The sequence below is a fragment of the Chinchilla lanigera genome, unplaced genomic scaffold (assembly GCF_000276665.1).
Source record: "Chinchilla lanigera isolate Chin_1 unplaced genomic scaffold, ChiLan1.0 scaffold00106, whole genome shotgun sequence".
Taxonomy (NCBI): Eukaryota; Metazoa; Chordata; class Mammalia; order Rodentia; family Chinchillidae; genus Chinchilla; species Chinchilla lanigera.
In genome coordinates, this window is record NW_004955507.1 from 2,754,351 (window position 1) to 2,775,339 (window position 20,989).

Genomic DNA, 20,989 nt, shown 5'->3' on the forward strand with positions numbered 1-20,989 from the left:
CAACTCAACCCCACAATCATAAGAATTAGGGGCCCGAACAGAAAATGCTGTAAGAAAAACTTTGTTATTGTACCCAACTTTTGTCTTCCTCTATAAAGTTCTAACTCTTTCAACTAATATTCAACACTGGAATATCCAGCCGTTCACACACTTAAAGAGACCTAGTGAAGTCCTGGATTCAAATTGGGGATACAGCATTATTTGGTGGACTGAGAGCAGTGGAAAGACCTTGAGCTCTATTGAAGTTCAAATTCTAACATTAATTAAAAATTCCTGACTCCCTGGGTTGACTTCTACATTTTAGGTCTGTACTGATTTTCCAGGATTATTCAGACAAATTATTAGAACATGATCAGATCTTCTCAGGGAACTATCAGTCAGAATATACTCTTCACACTTGGTGAGATTTGATAATCCTATATGAGCTTGAACTGTTAGTTTTCAAGAGTAAATATAGAAAAAGAGAACTGGGTGTTCTTAATTTGGAATCAAACTAAAAGTATTTATGTTCAAGTATGAATACATTTCTTACTTTAAATAAATTTATTTGTGCTATGGAGACTTTTTTCTGGTCAAATTCAAAGCAGTAATTACCTTAGGCATCTTTATCTCCTTAAGATGAAGCCCTACATGACTGGACTTATTTCTCATACCTGGAGGTAGGATTTAGAGACTGAATATCTAACTAGTCAGAAATCCATAGGTAGTTCAAAGAATTAGCTATATAGGGAGTACTGACCACTAAATCTAGTATAACCTATGAAAACAACAAACAGGATATCCTGAGTTTTAAATAATCATATGTTGACATAATCCATCAGTCTCTCTAGTCTTGTAATACTGATACTACTTTAAGATGGGTTGTGAAAATCACACTTAGGAATTCCATCTTGGGAATAAAATTTTAAGGCCTTTCAACAACCATTCATAAACTAAAATTTGCAATACACTGTTTTCAGTATTTTTCTGACCCCAGACTATTAGAAGGATGTAATGATTGATACACTATATCAACTTGAGAAGTTTAGAAGTTTAAGGTACTCAACAGGGAGGAGGGTCCTTACTTATAAACATCCTCATCCTGTTGCAGGAGGAGGGCATGGAGACTGTGAGTGCTACGCCTGACCTGGGGACAAGGTAGCCTGTTTACAATATAAAAGAGGAAGAGAGTCTTGTTTGCCTCCTGCCTTTTGCTCTTGCTGCTTCTACTCTCTTCTGCCACCTTGAACGGTTGTCCTTGTGCTGTACCACCCTGCCTTGGAGCCAGCTGATTACAGACTGAAACATCCACAAACTGTGAGCTAGATAAAAACCTTTCCTTCCTTCATTTTGGGTGTCGGGTATTTTGTCTCAGCAATGAGAGAAAAGTAACCAGAACAGAATTTGGTACCAGAAGTGAGGTCATTGCTGTGACTATACCTAACCATGTGGTTCAAGAGCCTCTGAGAATGGCTTGTGGGAACCGTTTGGAAAGGTTTGGAGATGTACCCTGAAAGAGTAGAGCTGCAATGCCTTAGGTCGTTCTGTATGGTCAGAGCTCAGAAGACCAGAAGGCTGATAGAAATCCTGCCAGTAAAGTCCAGGCTCAGGAGGTTTCTGCTGAGGACTACGTTGGGTGCTGGAATCCAGATGATGTGTATTACAGCTTAGCAGGAAGTTTGTCTGCATTTTGCTCATATCCAGAGACTTTGCCTGAGACTGAAATTAAGGGCAGTGGACTAATTAATGTGGCAGAAAAAATTTCGTTGAGCTGGTGGCATGGCTTGTTGACAGCATTTAGCCCAAATTTATGTTGAGAATTAAGACCACAGAGCCCAGCAGGATGATTTCAAATGTGAGTTTGGCCAGAAAGGAAGCTTTAGTAAAGCTGTGGACTACAAAAGTAGACTTGAGAAGATCTCCATTGCTGAGAAGGAACAGGATAATAGAAAAGATGGCCTCAGGGCATCACAAGAAGCATCAAGTCTCCATTCTTTGCAGCCTCAAACTTGCAAAGGTGAAAGACTTTGCTTTGAGGAGAAAGCCGCAGAGCACTATGTCCCAGAAAGGCGGCAGCACAGAGAATTTATTTCTCAGAACTGGATTCACAGTGTCCGGTGATCCTGGCACTCAACCCCTATAGCCAAAAGAAAAGAAAGCCTGGCTATTGCTCCAGCTGACAGCAGACTTTGGCATCATCCACACAGCACTGGTTTTAGGTGCATCCAGAATGCAAGAGTTACGGGGTTAAAAAGGTTTCCACCCTGATTATAGAAGGCCTGGGAGGCCAGGCAGTGTGCTCCTGAGAGAGCAGTGTATGAAGCTTTGAGGGTGAAGCCAAAGGTGCAGTGGAGACCCCAGAAGTTTGGAGAATCCAAGAACATAGACTGTCTATAGAAAGCTGCAAGGACGGAGTAAGTGGCCCAAGAGAGAAGTCACAGGAGCTATAACCATCAGAAGTGCCACAGGGGCAGAGCAAACCCTTTCAAGCTCAGTTTTCCACAAATTGCCTCAGACGCTGGACATGGAACTATAGGACTTAATGTTTGCCCTTCTGGATTTTGGACTTGCTTTGGTCCCAATCCTTTGTATTCCCCCGTTTATAACTTTTGGAATGAAAATGTCTATCTTGTGCCACTGAATGTTGCAAGTGTTTAACTTTGTTTTCATCTGTACAGGGGCTTGCAGCTACCAGTTTGCCTTACATCTCAGAGGAGACTTGGGAGTTGGACTTTTCAGCAATGCTGAAACTGTTAGGACTTTGGCAACTCTTAAGAGATGGACTAAATACTTTTTGCATAAAGGGATATGCACAAGTTGTTGGGGGGCCAGGGGCAGAATGTTATGGTTCTAATGTAACACAATGTTGATAGACTTAATACTGGTTCTTAAGGATTGTTAAACCGGTGTTATAATGTTGAAGTTGTGAAATGTTAAGAATAAGCATGTCTTTGTATTTGGAAACCTATTTAAAGAAATGTGTCTGCTGCCAAGCTGACAAGGGGTGGATTGTAATGGCTGATACATTATGTCAACCTGAGAAGTTTAGAAATTTAATCAAGGGACTCAGCAGGGAGCCAGGGTCCTTGCTTGTAAACATCATCATCATCCTGTGCAAAGAGAGGGTATGGAGATTGTGTGAGTGTTACACCCACCATGGGCAGGGTAGCTTATAAGGCAGGATAAGAAGCTTGTCTGCCCCCTTCTTGCTGCTTTTGCTGTCTTCTGCCGCCTTGAACTGTTGCTTCTGCGGCATGCCACCCTGCGCCATGTCACTCTGCCTTGGAGCCAGCTGACTACACACTGAAACCTTCACAAACTGTCAGCTAAATAAACCATTCCTCCTTAACTTTGGGTGTCCAGCATTTTGTCTCAGCAATGAGAGAAAAGTAAGCAAGATAAGAGAAGACAAAGGAAATTTAAGACCCCTGAATGTCATCACAGTATTATCTAAGTATTATCACCATCATTTCTAGATCATAACAGTAAAGGAACAAGAAGGTATTTACAATGAAGTACTTTTAGCAAGAGATTATGATATAGAATAACAGAAATACTTGTAAAGGTTTCTTTTTTTTTTCTTGGTTTTGGTTTTTCTCCGGTACCGGGAACCAAACTCACAACCTTGCGCTTGCCAGGCAGGCACTTTTGCCGCTGAGCTAAATCCCCAGCCCCTAAAGGTTTCTTTGATAAGTATTTAAAAGAACAAAATCAGCTCTCCTTCCTATTCTCCTTTCACTGATCAGAAGTTTTATCATACACCATTAAGCATGTTTTCATATTTGCCTGTTATGCTATGCTCTATATGGAGTCTTCCCATGGAGCACATCTAGGACGCTGGTAACTCAAAGCAATATAATTCAAATAAATGCATGTCATACATGCTCCTCAAGGCCAATTTCACAATGGAGATGATCTATTTATTCATAATTTTAAGAAATGTAAGGATTCCATAAAAACAAGATAGAACACATAGTAAATTGGTGGAAGTCAGTGGACGGGGATAGAAAATGATTTTATATTAGCTATACTGCCCATTTTAAATTCTAATTCCCTCTTAAAAATATTAGCACCTATAATTAAAAATATACAGTGATAACTCCTAAATTACCTCCTTGTCTAGCATATAGACTTCCTCCAAAATAACCATTCACTGGAGATGTAGCAGCATAGACAAATATAGCTGTACTGAGCATTGATCCTCTCCTAAAAAGGTGAAAACATAAGGAAACCAACAATTAAAAAAAAAAATCACAGTCTCCAACATTAGGTTAATTTGATTTCAAGGATAAAATTAAAAACACACAAAAAACACATTCTGATCTGTAAAAGACATGAAAAGGTTCTCTAGTGAATAAATGCATATTAAAACTATTCTTAAATATATTAGGCTAATATTTTTTTCTAATCTGCAGTTAAATTTCATAATATATTTGAAACAAACATTTCACATTTTTTTCGGCAAAAATCCTAGAGGTTGGCACTAAAGCTGTTTTGCAACTCTGTAAATCAAATCCATCATATCAGTTACCCTCATGCTGTCAAAATGATTTTTCAAAAAATCTACAGGTCCACAAGTCAACAATTAACTCATCTGTAACCCCTAATTGCCCCTTCCAGTAATGACATCTAGGGCACTATAGCAAACCTTCTGTTGAATAAAACTGGAAAAATATTTTTAAATATCTAGTGGCAAAGAGAAATATTAACAGTATCATTTGCCTTAAAACAGAAATGTACTTATTAACCCACAACACATTTCAACCTACCAATCTTCCAATATGTAGTACTATTCTATTTAAATACCTTTGCTCATTTTCTTTTTTTTTTTTTTTGGTTTTTCTCCGGTACCGGGAACCGAACTCACGACCTTGCGCATGCCAGGCAGGCGCTTTTGCCGCTGAGCTAAATCCCCAGCCCCTCAACCTTTGCTCATTTTCTTAAAGAGGATGCATAAATGAAAATACTGCAGTATTTCATTCCCATCAATATACAGCTAAACACAGGTAATACAGGGATTTGTCATTCTCAAGTTTAAAAGATCATAAATCTCAAAATTCACCTGTTTCAAAACCTGATTTGTTTTCTTCAAGAACCCAATAAAACACTGCAAGTGTTTTTCAACTACTTCCAGGCTTAACAAAATTCGCCCATTCTTTGTATAAATATGTGTATTAAGGCTGACCCTAGGCCTAACAAAGCTGAAACAAAAAGGCTGCTTTCAGTGTAAGACCAGCCAAGTTCCAGTCAGAAATTCCTAGTGTCATCAGGAAGAGTTCAAAACGGCTGTCTGTGTGACGCAGGGTCCAAAATGACTAAGCATTATCTAAGTTTCAAGTCCCCGCAGACAAGTAGAATATCCATCAGTCTTAAAAACAGAACTTATCCTTTACCTCTTTGCTCGTCTTCTATGGCATTTCACTCACTGCCACCCTTCTCCCATGAAACACTTTTGTCTATAATAAAAATACACTGAGACAGCCTCAATATTGAGACTGGAGGGGGAATCTGTAAGCAGGGGCTATGCCTACACTTGCTACTAGTTTACCACTCTCTACCAAACTTTCAGAGCAACAGCAGCAGCAGCAACATACCCTCACTGTTACAATGCTACGCTTTCTAAAGAGTTAGTGTCACACAATGTGTATCTACAGTGATACAAACTACACTCTCAAAATACTTTTTCCTCTCTGTCATGCTGATCACAGAAGAAAAGTAATTTTCTCATGCTATCTTTAGAATCATTGCATTTCCGGCATGACTCATCTCAATTTTACGTGTAAATTTTTCACTCTGTCAGAGCTTCATTTTGTTATTATTGCTACTTTCATTTCTATAACATAGTAAATTAACAGAAGAGTTGTACAGTATGATTACCCAAATTTGAATCTTGGATTAATCTTTCAGTAACAGCTGTGTGATCTCAAACTACTCAACCTCTCCAAGCTTAACTTTCTTTGTTTTAGAATAGAATAGTCCCTTTACAGAGTTGAAGTGAAAGATTAAAGTTAATGTACATAAAGCAAAAAATACAACACCTCACTTATGTTAGCCCTTCTTATAGTAATACTTAGTACTTATAAATAATTACTTTCACTTCAAATACACATACCCTAAAATAGCAATTAACAGTAGTAACAGTAAAAACAATGCATGACTTGCCTGCTAATACCATCTATTACAGAGTTGTTTCCTATTTCTAAACTCTGAAGGTCTCTAGGAAAAGTTTCTCCATTAAAAATGAATTGCCCCAAAAAAAAACCAAAAAAACAAACAAACAAAAAAAAATTGCCTGGGGCTGGGGATTTACCTCAGCGGCACAGCGCCTGCCTAGCAAGTGCAAGGTCGTGAGTTCAGTTCCCGGTACCGGAAAAAAAACAAAAAAAAAAAAAAAACCAACAAACAAATAAAAATGAATTGCTGTAGTATACCACTAACATCTTGAAAAGGAAAGCAAATCTTGGATTCTAGGAGAAGTTATTCTCTATTGGTTCATAAAACTGAATGGCACAGTCCATGTCAACTCACAATGATGAATTTAAGTCAATGTTTAATGTAAAGTACAACTTGTTGGCATATTTGAAATGTTTTTCTTATATTTAAGATTCAGTCTATCTGAAATATATTACTCCCTAAAATATGAACTACTCATCCTAATTGAAGTTTTAAGTTTTGGTCAATTATTTTAAGCTTCCCTGCATATGAACAGCAAAGGTTATATCTATTAAAGAATCACAACAGAAACTACACAGAAACAACTTTGTTGTTAATACGTATTCACTTTCAGTTCAACAAGTACTAATGGGGTTCCTTCCACATGCAAAGCTCTTTGTGTAGGTTCAGCACTTTGAGAATTAAAAGGCAAGTTAAAACTCAATCCTTATTCTCAAGGAAGAGAGGAAAAAGTAATTTAGTATACAGAAAAATACAACTAAATTGCTGTCCCTGAAATAGTAGGCATAAATACGTTATGAACTGAACTAGAGGTATGAAATACAACTAGAGAATAGTGTCATTCTGATAGAGGAATCATGGAGTAGCATCAAATAGCTGAATCAGAACCACTGCCACACATGTACCAGGATGTCTTTGCTTATAACTGTTGTAGCTCTCTGAGCACAAGGTGATGGGACTACTTTTGGGAATGTACAACTTCTTTCAATTCAAAGACCTCAAATCAAAATTTCAAGCAAGTAATTTTGTTAGGGGGAAAAAAAAAACAGTACCAAATACCATGTAAACATAGAACACTGGTTTAGGACTTTTGTATTTAAGCAGTCATCCAATTACTTTCTAACCTCATATGATTTTTCCATCACTCTTTTTACCATTATTTATAATCCTTCTAGCCTGTAGGGTATTCTAGATCTGGAGAGAAACGTTAAGTACTGATTTAGTGACTGTATAATCCTGGAAGTAACTTCTCTTTAACTCTCTAATAGAACATAAACTGTCACCAGTCAAAATGTTCTGTAATGCTAGCAGTAAGATTTAGCATGTACAGAAAAATATAGTTTATTATTCATTATTTGCCTATAATAATATTTATAGTATTTATTTGTAGTATAACAAATAAGCAAACATTTGTTATTGACTTAAAAGGTTTCAATGATTAAAACTATTCAAGAACAAAAAAGTAATAAAGTATGAGCACTTACTCTGTATATAAATCTTCTATCATTGCAACAATAATAACAATGAGAGACACAGCAAATATCTGACATCCAGAGCCAATGAGAGAGGAAAATATCAATGGGTGACTTGATGGTCTAAATACGTCTCCATGGACCTGCTTCCATCCATATTCATCTCCTAGGTCTCTATCCTATTTATAAATATGTATGTACAGAGAAACAAAAATCATTTTAAATTGAACTAAAACACAGTCAACAGATTTTTAAAAATATAGTTTTAAGTACCGCCCCCCGAATTTACAGCTTTTTAAAGAGGTTTAAAATACTGAGAAGAAAATCTCATATTTAAAGTATCACTGCCAGAATTCAAGGCTAACCTGAACAAAATAGTAAAACTGTGTTTCCAAAAAAAGGGGGTAGGGAATATATATACAGCTAGTTTTTCTTAGTTCATTGAAAAAAAAAAAGGTTTGTGCTAATATTGTCTGGACAGTATTTCATGCCTATATCCCGTACCCTGAGTAACTACTACGAAACTAACAATATGCACTGTATTAATTATTGTTACCCTCCTATTACCCTGATTTGAAATTGTTATTTTTTCTATTTTTCTTCTTCTTCTCTTAAAAAAAAAAAAGCCCCCAAATTAAAATAGCACAGCCTTAATAACATAATATCAAAGTGCTAGAGTTCAGGAAGATGACTCCTGGTTGTGCTCAGATCTCAAAGAATGGAAGAAGGATAGACTGGGGAGCAAAATGAAATGGTCAGATTGGGAAAACAATGTAATAACTCTCTTACAATTACTTTCAGGCCCTATTCATATTGTAGTTTTCTATAGTAGTGGTGTAATGTGTGGTGTGGCATGGCGTGGCATGGTGTGTGGTGTGGTGTGGTGTGGTGTGGTGTGGTGTGGTGTGGTGTGGTGTGGTGTGGTGTGGTGTGGTGTGTGATGTGGTTTGGTTTGGTTTTTGCAGTTCAGGATGGCTTTGAGCTCACTATCATCCAAGCTGGCTCAAACTTGCGGTGATCTTCCTGCCTTTCCTTCCCAAGTGCTGGGATTACAGGCATGCACCACCACACCTGGCTCTATAGTGGTTTTTAAAAAGAAATCAATTTTTCATAAGAAGTAGCAGTCATTCAAGGTAATCTGTTTCTTCTTTTGGAGGGAGTAAGGTGGGAAAGATCCCGGTGAGGTCTTTTTTAAGAAAGAACAAGTATCTCACATACCCTCTGATATGTCACAAAAACATTTTTAACATATTAAAACAAGTAGTTCCCAAATTTATTTACAGATAAAGTATTCCTACATAGAATAGCCATTAATATTCTATAGAACATATTTTGTTCTACAACTTAGAATAATTTAGAAAACAAATCTCTGAACAAACTGAGCTAAAAGTAAATCCTTCCATCCACTTCCTGAATATTATGCAATATTTAACAGTATTAGAAAGATACTAATACAGGTCTATAACATCCTAGCTGTAATTCTGAAAAGCAAGTTGACTTCAAAAATGTGATGTGTCTTTATCTGACGCAAAACTCAGCCTGAACTAACGAAAGGTTATTCACAGCTGGGTGGTATAAACCTGTAATCCTTGCATTCTGGGAGGCTCAGGCAGGAGGATCACATGTTCAATTTCAACCTGAACAATTTAGTGACTTAAGCGAAGATCCGGTCTCAAAATAAATGAAAAAAGGCTAAGATGTAGCTCAGTGTAAAAGCCCTTGGTTTGATCCCCAGTACCACAAAAAAAAAAAAAAAAAGACATTACTTATACTGTTTATTTATCTAACTCAGGGTGAACATTCATATTTTACTGAAAAAACATTAATACAGTTAATTAGCATGCTCCTGGACACTACTGGGAATTTTACACCTTTCTAAAACCTAAAAATTCTAAATTTGGAAAACTCATCTGGCCTCAGGACTTCAGGTAATTATGAACATTTCAACATTCAAAATAACACTGAGATAAACTGTTCCTATGAGTACAATGTAAAATGTTTGCTCACCATATCATCCATTTCTTCTTCTTTACTGTACCGGGCGTAATCTTTTCTTAAAGTTCTCATTAAAATCATTGAAACTAAGCCCACTAAGAAGATCACCATCATGAAGGAGTTGAAAATTGAAAACCAATGAATCTAAAGCAACAAAAAAACAAAATGTAAACAACATGAAAGTCACAAAGATTACAGGTTTCATGATCACAACTAGATGTTTATGGAAATAAAAAAAGATTTTACCTCTTCTACATAAAAATCCAAACCTAAGGCATTTGGGAATAAGTATTCACTATGTCAAAGGACTGGTTTTCTTTACAGCATGCCCGCACACACTGAAAACATGTTATCATCCACACTGAAGTTCACAATCAAATTACTGCACCAAAAGAGTACCATTTGGCCATATGGTTTGTGCAACTCAGCTTTACACAGAAAGAATATGGGGTCTGGAGCCAAACAGGCCTAGTTATTTTAACACAGGCTCTGTCAATTTCTAGCTATATAGTCATAGTTTTCTCATCTGAAGAATAGAGGAATTACAAGTGATTGGTAAGGTGTAATAATGTGTAAAAATGCATGGTATTGTACCAGGTACAGAACAGTAGTAACAATAAATATATGTTAGTTTTCTAACCCCAGCTGAGCAACAATCTGAAAATCTTAAAATACCACAACAAAGCCATCACCCTTGGCTGTCACAGACTTGGGCCACTTTCCTAAATTATTTGCTTCACTTGCTTCCAGTGAATTCATCCTCTCTATTCTGTCACCCTCATTATTCAGTCCCCTCCAAATTAATCACCCATGATACACAAGACAATGAAGTATCCCTTAGTTCCTCAATGTTCTGAAGGCTCCTAGGTTTGACTTCATCTACACATTAGTCAGAAAAGTATATCAAGACTCTGGTCCATAATCACAAAGTACTACTGTGTCTCTGTGTATGTATCAGAATTCGGTGCATCCATTAAGAATAGCTCTGAAATTTCTCTTCTCTCTTCAAGGCCCCAACAGCATCCTCTCTCCTGTCTTCTACCTCCCAGCAGGACACAACCTTTGTTCAAGTAGCTTTTCTTAAAAACAGTGTCTTATTATGTAGTTCAGGCTGGCCTCAAACTCACAGTGATCCTCCTGCCTCAGTTTCCTGAGTGCTGGGCTTGATTATAGGCTTATGCCACCATGCCTGGTTGTTCAAATATCCTTCTAACTTTTCATTCCTTATGTCAGTGTCCTAGAAGCAATTTCCCTTTGAAGTCAATCTTGTAGGTCAATGGTGGTAAACCTATGGCACATGTGCCACAGCAGACACACAGAGCCCTCTCTGTTGGCCCTCGAACCAACGTGCCCCAGCATCACCCCAGCATCAGAGGATTCAGGTCTAAATGCAGTGTTGGCAACTACACGGTAAATAAGTGGGTTTTGGGTTGCATTTTGGGCACTCAGTCTCTAAAAGTTTTACCATTGCTGCTTTAGGCTCTAGATCTCATTCACTGTAAGATGTTTTCCCCCTAAACCTTCACCTTTCTCCAGCATTAACAATCTCCAAAGGTCCTCACTTATAATATCTACCCCCTAGAGTTGTCATAAAGCTTAAATAGGATCATAACAATAAAGTATAGTGCCAGACATATCTAAAATCACTAAAACAGAATCTGAAAGTTAGTATTACTACTATTATCACCTTTCAAAGTATTTGACCTTCTGTCCTCTCATTCTTCTGATCTTCAGTTTCATCTCCCTTTCAATGTCAATACCTTTCAAGTAATTACAGGATCCATTCCTTTCCTCACTTCCTCCAAAATACACTTTAGTCCTTGCCAAATTTCTCTCAAAGGCCTGCAATAGACTCCTAAGTAGATTCAGCAGTCAATTATCTGTTCCTTCTCCTTGATCTCTCTGCCACACTGACCTACTGACACTGTTCCATCTCACCTCTGCTCTTACATCTCTGTGCCTTTCCTCCCACCCTTTTTGAACTTCTCCAAAAGTTCCAGGCTCTCAGCACTCTGCTGTGACTTCTTGGACTCTTGTAACTTGTAATGAGCACTGCAATGATGACACCCTCTACTCCTTGCCACCGTACCACCCCAAATCTCTAGATTCCCTTCTCACTCATGTTTCAGACCTTTACTAACTATAATAATTTATATTTGAATGCCTTTCTGGAATTTAAGGTTCACACTGGCTGAATTATCATAGTAAACTCATAATCGACCCTCACAGATAGCACTCACTTCTGATTCTCTAACTTGTGTTAATGGGATTAGCCTTTCTGAAGTCATTATTTTCATGTATCACTCCTTTATTAAGAGTAATACACCCTATTTCTTTCATATCAAAGTTAAATTATTTCCTCAATAGTCTGTCGTCCACATAATATGGCCAACTCATCTTCTCTAGTCAACCTTTCTTTCCATTATACTCTATCTCCTAAACAAGCCTATTCCTGTTCAATGACCCACAAATACAGCTAACATCTATCTTTTTGGTTCGTTTTTTTTTTTTTTTTTTTCATAATTTCTTCTCAAATGGGATCTACTTCTATCCTCTTTCATAAATTGTACCTACTCTTTTAAATTACAATTTAAGCAGTGCCCTTACCTCCATAAAACCTCCCATGTATACGTTCCAGTTCACAAAAATCTTCCTGCTCTAAACTTCCACAAGTCACTTTATAGAAAATAATACACAGCTTACTGTCCTGCACAATTATGGCAGATTTTAACTAACTAGGGCTAATGTACTGAGGATGTGCAAAGCAAAGGGCAGTCTTGGCTCTGCTATCTGCCCTGAGGCTTCAAGGAGACAGCTCAACTCTATAGCTCTTCCTGAAAGGGAGACAGACAATTATCTCTGCCTCTTTACAAGATCATTACTTTCCTTATTCAACTATTTATTGAACAGCTACTGAAATCACACAAGAAACAATGAATGAATTATATTTTGAAATGTCTGCCCCAAAAGGGTATATAAATTTATAGCAATAGTGTCACCCAAGATTTAAAAAGCAGTCTGTAATGACAGACTTTTCCAAAGATTTCAGTTTGTTCCCATGTGGGAAATTAGTAATCCAGAAAAAGTCAAAAAAAGAAAAATATATGATTCATATCTGCTTTTAACCAATTTTATCAAATTTTTAAAGAGAAAGTTTATACAGTTATATTTAGTAGTAAGAAAGGTACACCTAAATACTAAACTTTCTAACATGGACAGAAATGGAGATTGTTATGTTAAGTGAAATAAGCCAGGCAAAGAAAGATCAGTACCACAGCTAGGGATCGGGGGGTACTCTGTAATCTCAGCACTCTGCCAAGTTGAGGCAGAATGGTTACAAGTTTGAGCCCAGGCTGGGTAACTTAGTGAAACCCTGTTCTCAAAATAAAAAATAAAAAATGGGGTCAGACATGGTGGCATACACCTGTAAACTCAGCACTCAGGAGGCTGTGGCAGGAGGATCGCCACAAGTTCAAGGCCTGCCAGGGCTGCGATATAAGTTCAAGGCTAGCTTGAACTACATAGCGAGACCCTGTTTCAAAACAAAACATAAAACCAAACCTAAAACTGGGGAAGGTATGTATGTATAGCTAATAGTGCAAAGGCTTTAGGTTCAATCTCCAGTATTGCAAAAAAAAGGAAAAAAAAGTACTGCATGATCTCACTTATATGGGAGGTAAAAAAAGCTGATCTCCTAGAAACTGAGAGTAGAACAGTAGTTACCAGAGGGTGAGGGGAGTAGGAGCAGAAAGGGATAGAAAAAATTGATCAGTAGGAGCAAATTACAGTTAATGAGAGTACAAAATTCTGGTGTGACATTGTACACTAGGGTGACTACTGATAATAATGTACTATATTTCTGAAAGCTATAGACAAAAGGATTTTGAATGTTTATACCATAAAGAAATAAACGTTTGAAGAAAAATATTTACCTTGATTCAAACACTACACAATGTATGCATGTATAACATGACATGGTACCTAACTAATATGCGTAATTTTTATGTTTATGTTTTAGTTAAAAATAAACTTAAATTTTAAAACTAGCAACATTTCTAATAAAGCTTTGTTCTAAGATATAAATTTTAAACCAAAACCTATTACAATCCAACACCAGTGGCCTGACATTTACAACATTCCTTTATTCTAAAAGTTATGAAATATGGTATGATTTTTCAATTTTTATACCAGGAAAAACTTTTTTAAAAAATAATAAAGAATCCTGGTATCACGAAGGGGCTACTGACCCCAACTGCTCCACTCCAGCACCCTCTAGTGTTACTAATTATAGAGCGGTATCTCCATTTGTCACCAATTTTGAACAGAACTACGTAACAACTGTCCTAACACCACTGCCTCACCCTGAGTACCTGCTGCATGTCAAACCCAAAACTAGATGTCTTATGAACATGATCAAAGAGAAACTGCCCTACAGCTCTGCAAGGTATTTGGATCCTTGCTCCACTACTAAGGAAACAGAAGCTAAAGATCTGAGTTATTTGACCAGTCCAGTGAAGAGCAGGGCCAGAGTTGGAGTTGGCTTGAGTTCCTATGTCTGTGCTTCCAGTCAATGAGTTAGAAACAAACACTATACTTACACAGTAGATTCCATCCCTTCCCACCTACTTCAGAAAAACACTGTGATAACTCCCTCCTCTTTCACCTGCCTTAACAGTTTTACACTGTACACTAACCCCACTGGCATATAAATGTGTTTTTCTTGTATCTTAAAGGAAAGCTCCTGACTCCATCTTCTCTACAGGCCACTGCACCATTTCTTCACTCCCCTGTACAGCCACACTTGTCACAAGATCATACTTGCATGGTGGTCCATGCCTATAATCTCAGGACCCTGGGAGACTGAGGCAGGAGGATCACAAGTTGGGAGCTCAGCCTGGGCAACTTAGTAAGATCTGGTCTCAAAAAATAAAAAAGGCTGGGATGTATTTCAGTGCAAACGCCCTGGTTCAATCCCCACTGTCACAAAAAAACAAACAAGCAAACAAAACCTATACTCACTGTCACCAATTCCTCTCCCCTATTCTTACAGCAGGCTCCATTCAGGTTTTCACCCACTGTTACACTAAAACTGCACCTTGTCAGGTTCGCCATTCATTTCCCAATGAATCCAATAGTCACTTTTCAGTATGCATCATCATCATATGCTATAGTTTGGATTATGAATGTCCCCAGAGGCTCATATGTTGAAGGCTCAGAGCCCACTTTGGCAATACTGTATGTGAAGGTGGTGGAAACTTTGAGAAATAGGACCTAGTGAGAAATCTCCAGTCACTACAAATAACTACATGTGCATTTCCACTTGTAACAGGCTTTCCAATGGTGTTGCCTCTGCCTAGAATACCTTTTCCTTCAGATATCCACATTCCCTATTTCCCTCAATTCTTTCAAGCTTCTGCGTATAAGTCCCTCTCACAGAGGCTTCCTCTATCACATTTAAAAGTGCAACTCACCATGCCTGTGGTAACTTTGCTTTACTGCTCTCCTTTCCTTGTTCAATTACTAGAACCACAGTCTGCGTTACTTATGAGAACAATATGTAAGCTCCATGAGGGCAAAGATCTTTGCTTTTTATTTCCTAATGTGTCCTGTTTCCTAGGACACTGCATGGCACACAACACATACTCAATTAATTACTGCTGAAAAATAAGTATGGTACACTCCTCTGCAGTAAAAATGCTAGAAGGTACTGTTTCCTCAAGTCCTCAACACCCAATGGGATTAGAGCAAGACAGATTCAAAGTTCCAATAGGGAGTACCTGTTGAGAACTTTCATATTGTCACATAGTGTCTAAACTTTAAAGTAGTCTGTCTGTGACCATATCTGTAACTGGATTCCTGTACCAAGCACTAAGACTGATTACACCTGAAGAGCATCCATAGTATGTAGAGGAAGAGAGATGGGGAAGAAAAAGTGCATCTCCAACAGAAATGAGCTAAATCCTTCAGTGAGAATTAAATCCCATATAGCTTAATTTTTTTTTTCTTTTTAATCCTAGGACTCTGAGGAAGATTAGAAGCAGTGATAGGCTCTGGGGGAACCTAGAAGCACTGATATAATTAGATGATTAATAAATTTCAAAATTCCAGCTCAAAAGATTATATTGAAAGAAGAGACAATTCAGGGACAAATTCAGAAAAATGGACATATTTTCTTACACCTTGTGGTCTTTTAAGCTCTATCCTCAAAGAAAGGAACCACCAAAATAAGGCCTATATTTGCTATGATAAGCCAAAACTACTACAAAACTGGCACCAATGTCACCAACTGGTCTTTGGAGCTGAGATTCAGCTTTTTTCTACTGATGGGGGAGGGGGAGTGGCGGTCAGGAATGTGGAAGGCATTTCTTCACAGTCTTGATGTTTCCTTTTTTTTTTTTTTTTTGGTCTTTTTGAGACAGTTTTTCTCTGTGCAGTTTAGGCTGGCCTTGAACTCTCCGTGCTCCTCCTGCCTCCTCCTCCCTAGTGCTGGGACTATAGGCATGCACCACTATGCCTGGTTTTGTTTGGTTTTGGTTTTGGTTTTGAAGACAGGATCTTGCTATGTAGTTCAGGGTAGCCTTGACCTCACTATGCAGACTAGGATGGTCTTGAACTTTGCTATGTAGTTCAGGGTAGCCTTGACCTCACTATGCAGACTAGGATGGTCTTGAACTTTGCTATGTAGTTCAGGGTAGCCTTGACCTCACTATGCAGACTAGGATGGTCTTGAACTTTGCTATGTAGTTCAGGGTAGCCTTGACCTCACTATGCAGACTAGGATGGTCTTGAACTCACAGGGATCCTCCTACCTCAGTGCTCGGACTACAGGCGTGCACCACTATGCCTAGCTTGATGTTCCTTTCTATGGGGAAAAATTTCCACTAGCAGAAATTCCTAGCCTCATTCCAATCTTTCATTCACTCCATTATAAGAAGGTGGGTACACTCTGCTGTTTCTACATACCATAAGTTTTACAAGGGCAAGTGCCCACACCAGGCAGCCTGTAATAGTCCAGCACTATGGACATTAACTCTAAATCTAAATTCCAGTAGCAAGAAGCTCAGTTGACCTCGGATGTAAACTACATTCTCAAATATTAGTATCATGAGTAATAAAAGTGGTGTTTCGGTTTCTCACATAGTGCATTCTCCTTTGTGTATCTTTTAACAGCACAATGAAGGGAGCCTGACTCTTGCTCTAAAACTGCCTTACCACCCTTAGGATTCAAAGCTCACATCTGAAATCACAATTAACTGAATCTTGAAATCCACATCCGTGGGTGCCTTACATAGAAAGGATGCTCAGTGTCTGTCTCAAAAATCAACAGCATTCCTATATGCAAACAACAAACACGTTGAGAGAGAAATTAGCGAAACCATACCTTTCACAATAGTATCCATAAAACTGAAATACTTAGGAATTAATCTAACAAGTAAAAGAACTATACACTGAAAATTACACTACTCTGAAAAAAGAGAATGAAGAGGATTTTAAAAAATGGAAAGATATTCCTTGCTCATGAATAGGAAGAACATGGTGAAAATGGCCATACTCCCAAAATTGTTACACAGATTCAATGCAATTCCAATGAAAATACTATTGATATATACCTCACAGACCTAGAGAAAACATTCCAAAAATTTACCTGGAACCAGAAGAGACCCAGAATAGCAAAAGCAATCCTGGGCAACAAAGGCAAGGCAGGAGGTATCATAATCCCTGATTTGAAATTATACTAGAAAGGTACTGTGATAAAATCAGCATGGTACTGGCAAAAAAACAGTTCTGAAGATCAATGGCACAAACTAGACATAATCACCAAGACACTCAGCCATCTTATATTTGACAAAGTGGACAAACATGTTCTCTAGAAGAAAGATAGCCTCTTTAATAAATGGTGCTGGAAAACTTGGCTTTCCACATGCCAAAGACTAAAACTAGACCCATGTCTTTCACCATGCACTAAAGTCAAAATGGATCAGAGATCTAAATATTAAAACAGAAACACTAGATCTAATGGAAGAGAAATTAGGTGGACATCTTGAGGACATAGGGGAAGGTAGAAAGTTCATGAACAAAAACCAAACTGCACAGGAAACACCTCAAAACATCAACTGGGATCTCATCTTATTGAGAAATTTTTCCATATCAAAAGAAATCACCAACAGAGTGAACAGAAAACCCATGAATTGAGAAAACATTTTAGCTAACTGTCTCTCAGACAAAGGACTCCCGCTAGAACATATAAAGAATTAAAAAAAAAAAATCAGACCCCTAAAATTCAAAGACCCAGTACAAAAATGGGCATCTGAGATGAATACACACTTCTCACATGAAGAAATACAAATGGTAAATAAATACATGAAAAATTGTTCAATGTCATTAGTCATTCAAGAAATGCAAATTAAAACAACACTGAGATTCCATCTCACTCCAGAAAGAATGGCTATCATCAAGTCAATCCATAACAAATCCTGGAGGGGCTGTGGGGAAAAAGGAACTCTTCCCCACTGTTGATGGGAGTGTAGACTGGTGCAATCACTGTGGAAATCAGTCTGGAGATTCGTCAGTAAACTAGGATTAGAGGTCCCATTCAACCCAGTTATTCCTCTCCTGGGTATTTTTCCAGAAGAACTGAAAACATCATACCACAGCAATACATGTGCAGCCATGTTTACAGCAGTGCAATTTGTTATAGGTAAATCTTGGAAACAACCCAAATGTCCATCAACTAAGGAATCAACAAAAAAGATGTGGTATTTTTATACAATGGAGTATTACTTAGCTATAAAGAAAGATAAACCAGAGGTTTTTACAGGTAAATGGATGCAACTAGAGACAATACTCAGTAAAATAAATCAGATTCACATGTGTAAACACTGTATTTCCTACCTACTATAAGAACCTGAAAGAGTAAATAAAATCTGAAAGGTACAATAGACATAGTGAAAGGGAAAAGAAACTGCTCAAATAGGAAGGAGCAACTGGGTTGAAGGAGGGGAGAGTAAAAAGAAAGGAAGATGTCTGTTAGTTTTTTGAAAGGAACTGTTAATGTGTAACTAATCAATATTGCATGCCTATATCTCATTAAATGTGCACTATTTTGAAGATGACATTGTGCAGTATAACAATCATTGTTAATATCCTATCACCACGTTTTGAAATTCTGTATCATTTTTATTGCTCTCTATGCTGTTTTGTTTATGTATTTGTTTTTGTTATTTTGGCTTTTTTAAAAATGAAAAACAAAATTTATATGTATATATAAGGATAGCTGGAACAGGTGTATTGCTGATGACTGTGGTTTACTGAAAGGAACAGTCAATGCTTAAAATTTTCTTTTTTCTTGACCAATTTTGCACACTTGAATCTGCTAATCAGAATGACTGATCTGAAAACAACAATATGCAGTATAAAAACCACTGTTGAATTCCTACCATCTTGTATGGTGAAGTTCTGCATCATTTCCAATGTTTTATTATTATTATTTTTTTTTTTACTTATTACTGTCTTTGATTGTTTGATCAATCTTGCATTCTTTTTTTTTTTCGTGTTTTTTTCCCAGTACCAGGAATCGAACTCACGACCTCGTGCTTGCCAGGCAAGCGCTGTGCCACTGAGCTAAATTCCCAGCCCAATCTTGCATTCTTATGTCTAGCGGACTGAGCAACTTCATTGAAGATAACAGTATGTAATGTAGCAACCATTGCAAATATCATTTTGTTCTGAGGTCATGTATCATTTTTGTTGTTTTTGTGTTGTTTTGTTTTTGTCTTCATTGTTGTTTTGTCAGTTTTTTAAAAGAAAAAAAAAGAGATGCTCAGTGTTTGTAAAACTGATTTGCATAGATACACAGTGTCTTAAAATATACCTACCCTATGTTGAAAAAAGGATGGATCAAGATATTTGTCAAATCGGTCTTCAAATTTTACATCTGACTTTTTCCACTTTACCTGAAAAAAATTTTCATTTGAAAATCAAGGCTAGTAAACAAATTAATAATGTGATGTAAAGTTTAACTTTATACATTTAGAATTAAAATTAAGTACAGAAATGGTGGAAAGCTACTGACAGTTTGAAAAGTTGAAACAGGTATGACAAAACTAATCAAATTTCTTCTCTATGTAATAACAAAATTCACAACTTTCCTTAGAGGGATCATTTCAGTTTTCAAGAACTATCACTATTTTTGGTTTATATAACCTAACCTGACAGTTATGTGAAGAACTGAAGTAACAGAAGCTCACATCACAAGTATTTAAACCAATTAAAATAAAAATCTGTATTTCTTTATATTCAGAGTACATTATTTTTATTACCAAAATCATACTTCTTTGTAAGTTTAGTTATACAAATACTATTTACATTAGGTACACATACATAAAGCTTTAAAGACTTTCACAACTGGCTACAAATGATGCACTCATTCCAGCAACCAGGATAGTAACTGGCAATGAGGCTAACTACACTGGGTTTCTCTCTTTTTCTTCCTGCCACTTTCAAGCCTAACACAATGTCATTAATTTGACAGTTGCTAAAGAGCTGGCAGGCTTGAGTTAGTTGGCCTGCCCAGTTATAATGGTACATGTTGCTAGAGCAAATGGTCAATCTCACAAATGCACTACTGGTAATTAATACTGTAGACCTGAAACACATTTTCTCCCTGCTTCTAGGAGGCTTATATTGAGGAAATATAGTTTTAATATAGTATTCTGTTATATGCAATTTCAAGATATATCTTGATTTACTTTTTTTGGTTTCTTTGAGACAAGCTCTCACTATGTAGTTCAGGTTGGTCTTGAACTCACTATGTAGCCACGGCTGGCCTCGAATTCACAGTAATCTTCATGCCTCAGCCTCCCAAGTACTAGGATTACACGCGTTTACCACCATTTCCAGCTCTACATTTCATTTACTAAAACTCCAAAATATAATCAATCATAAACACTTCTTCCTACATACTGTATTTTAATACTTACTGAATACGACATCTGTATTTTAGTATTCGGAACCAGCTTCACCTTTCCTTCACTTGTTAGATTAACATCAACAATTCGATTTCCATTAAAGCCTATTTCAAGTTTCTTATAGGTCCAAAGATAGTAATCTTCTCCATTTTCATCTGCTTCACCAACAATACCTATAAAAGAAAAAAATAGTTCTTAGATAATAATACCACACAGCACTGAAAACATCCCAGAAACTAAAATTTATTAAATTTTTTTATACTCATTTGATTAGTACTTAATGAACACCATGCACATACCAGATACACTATGGTGAAAAGGAAATAATGAAATCTCAGTGTTTTGATCCTCAGTGTTCATGCTTTATCATTACTATCACCTCCACTGCAACAATTATCAGTT

At 37.2% G+C, this 20,989-nt stretch overlaps 1 protein-coding gene across 1 annotated transcript in view; it reads right to left on the bottom strand.

Annotated features, from left to right (window-relative positions):
• The window catches only part of Tm9sf3 (transmembrane 9 superfamily member 3), a gene marked incomplete at its 5' end in the record, with an annotated part of 62,976 nt that overhangs the window by 27,949 nt on the left and 14,038 nt on the right, over positions 1 to 20,989 (bottom strand). The window contains 5 exon segments of the mRNA XM_013506165.1: positions 4,091 to 4,185; positions 7,638 to 7,804; positions 9,633 to 9,764; positions 19,496 to 19,573; positions 20,600 to 20,760. Coding sequence (XP_013361619.1) covers positions 4,091 to 4,185; positions 7,638 to 7,804; positions 9,633 to 9,764; positions 19,496 to 19,573; positions 20,600 to 20,760 — 633 coding nt within the window.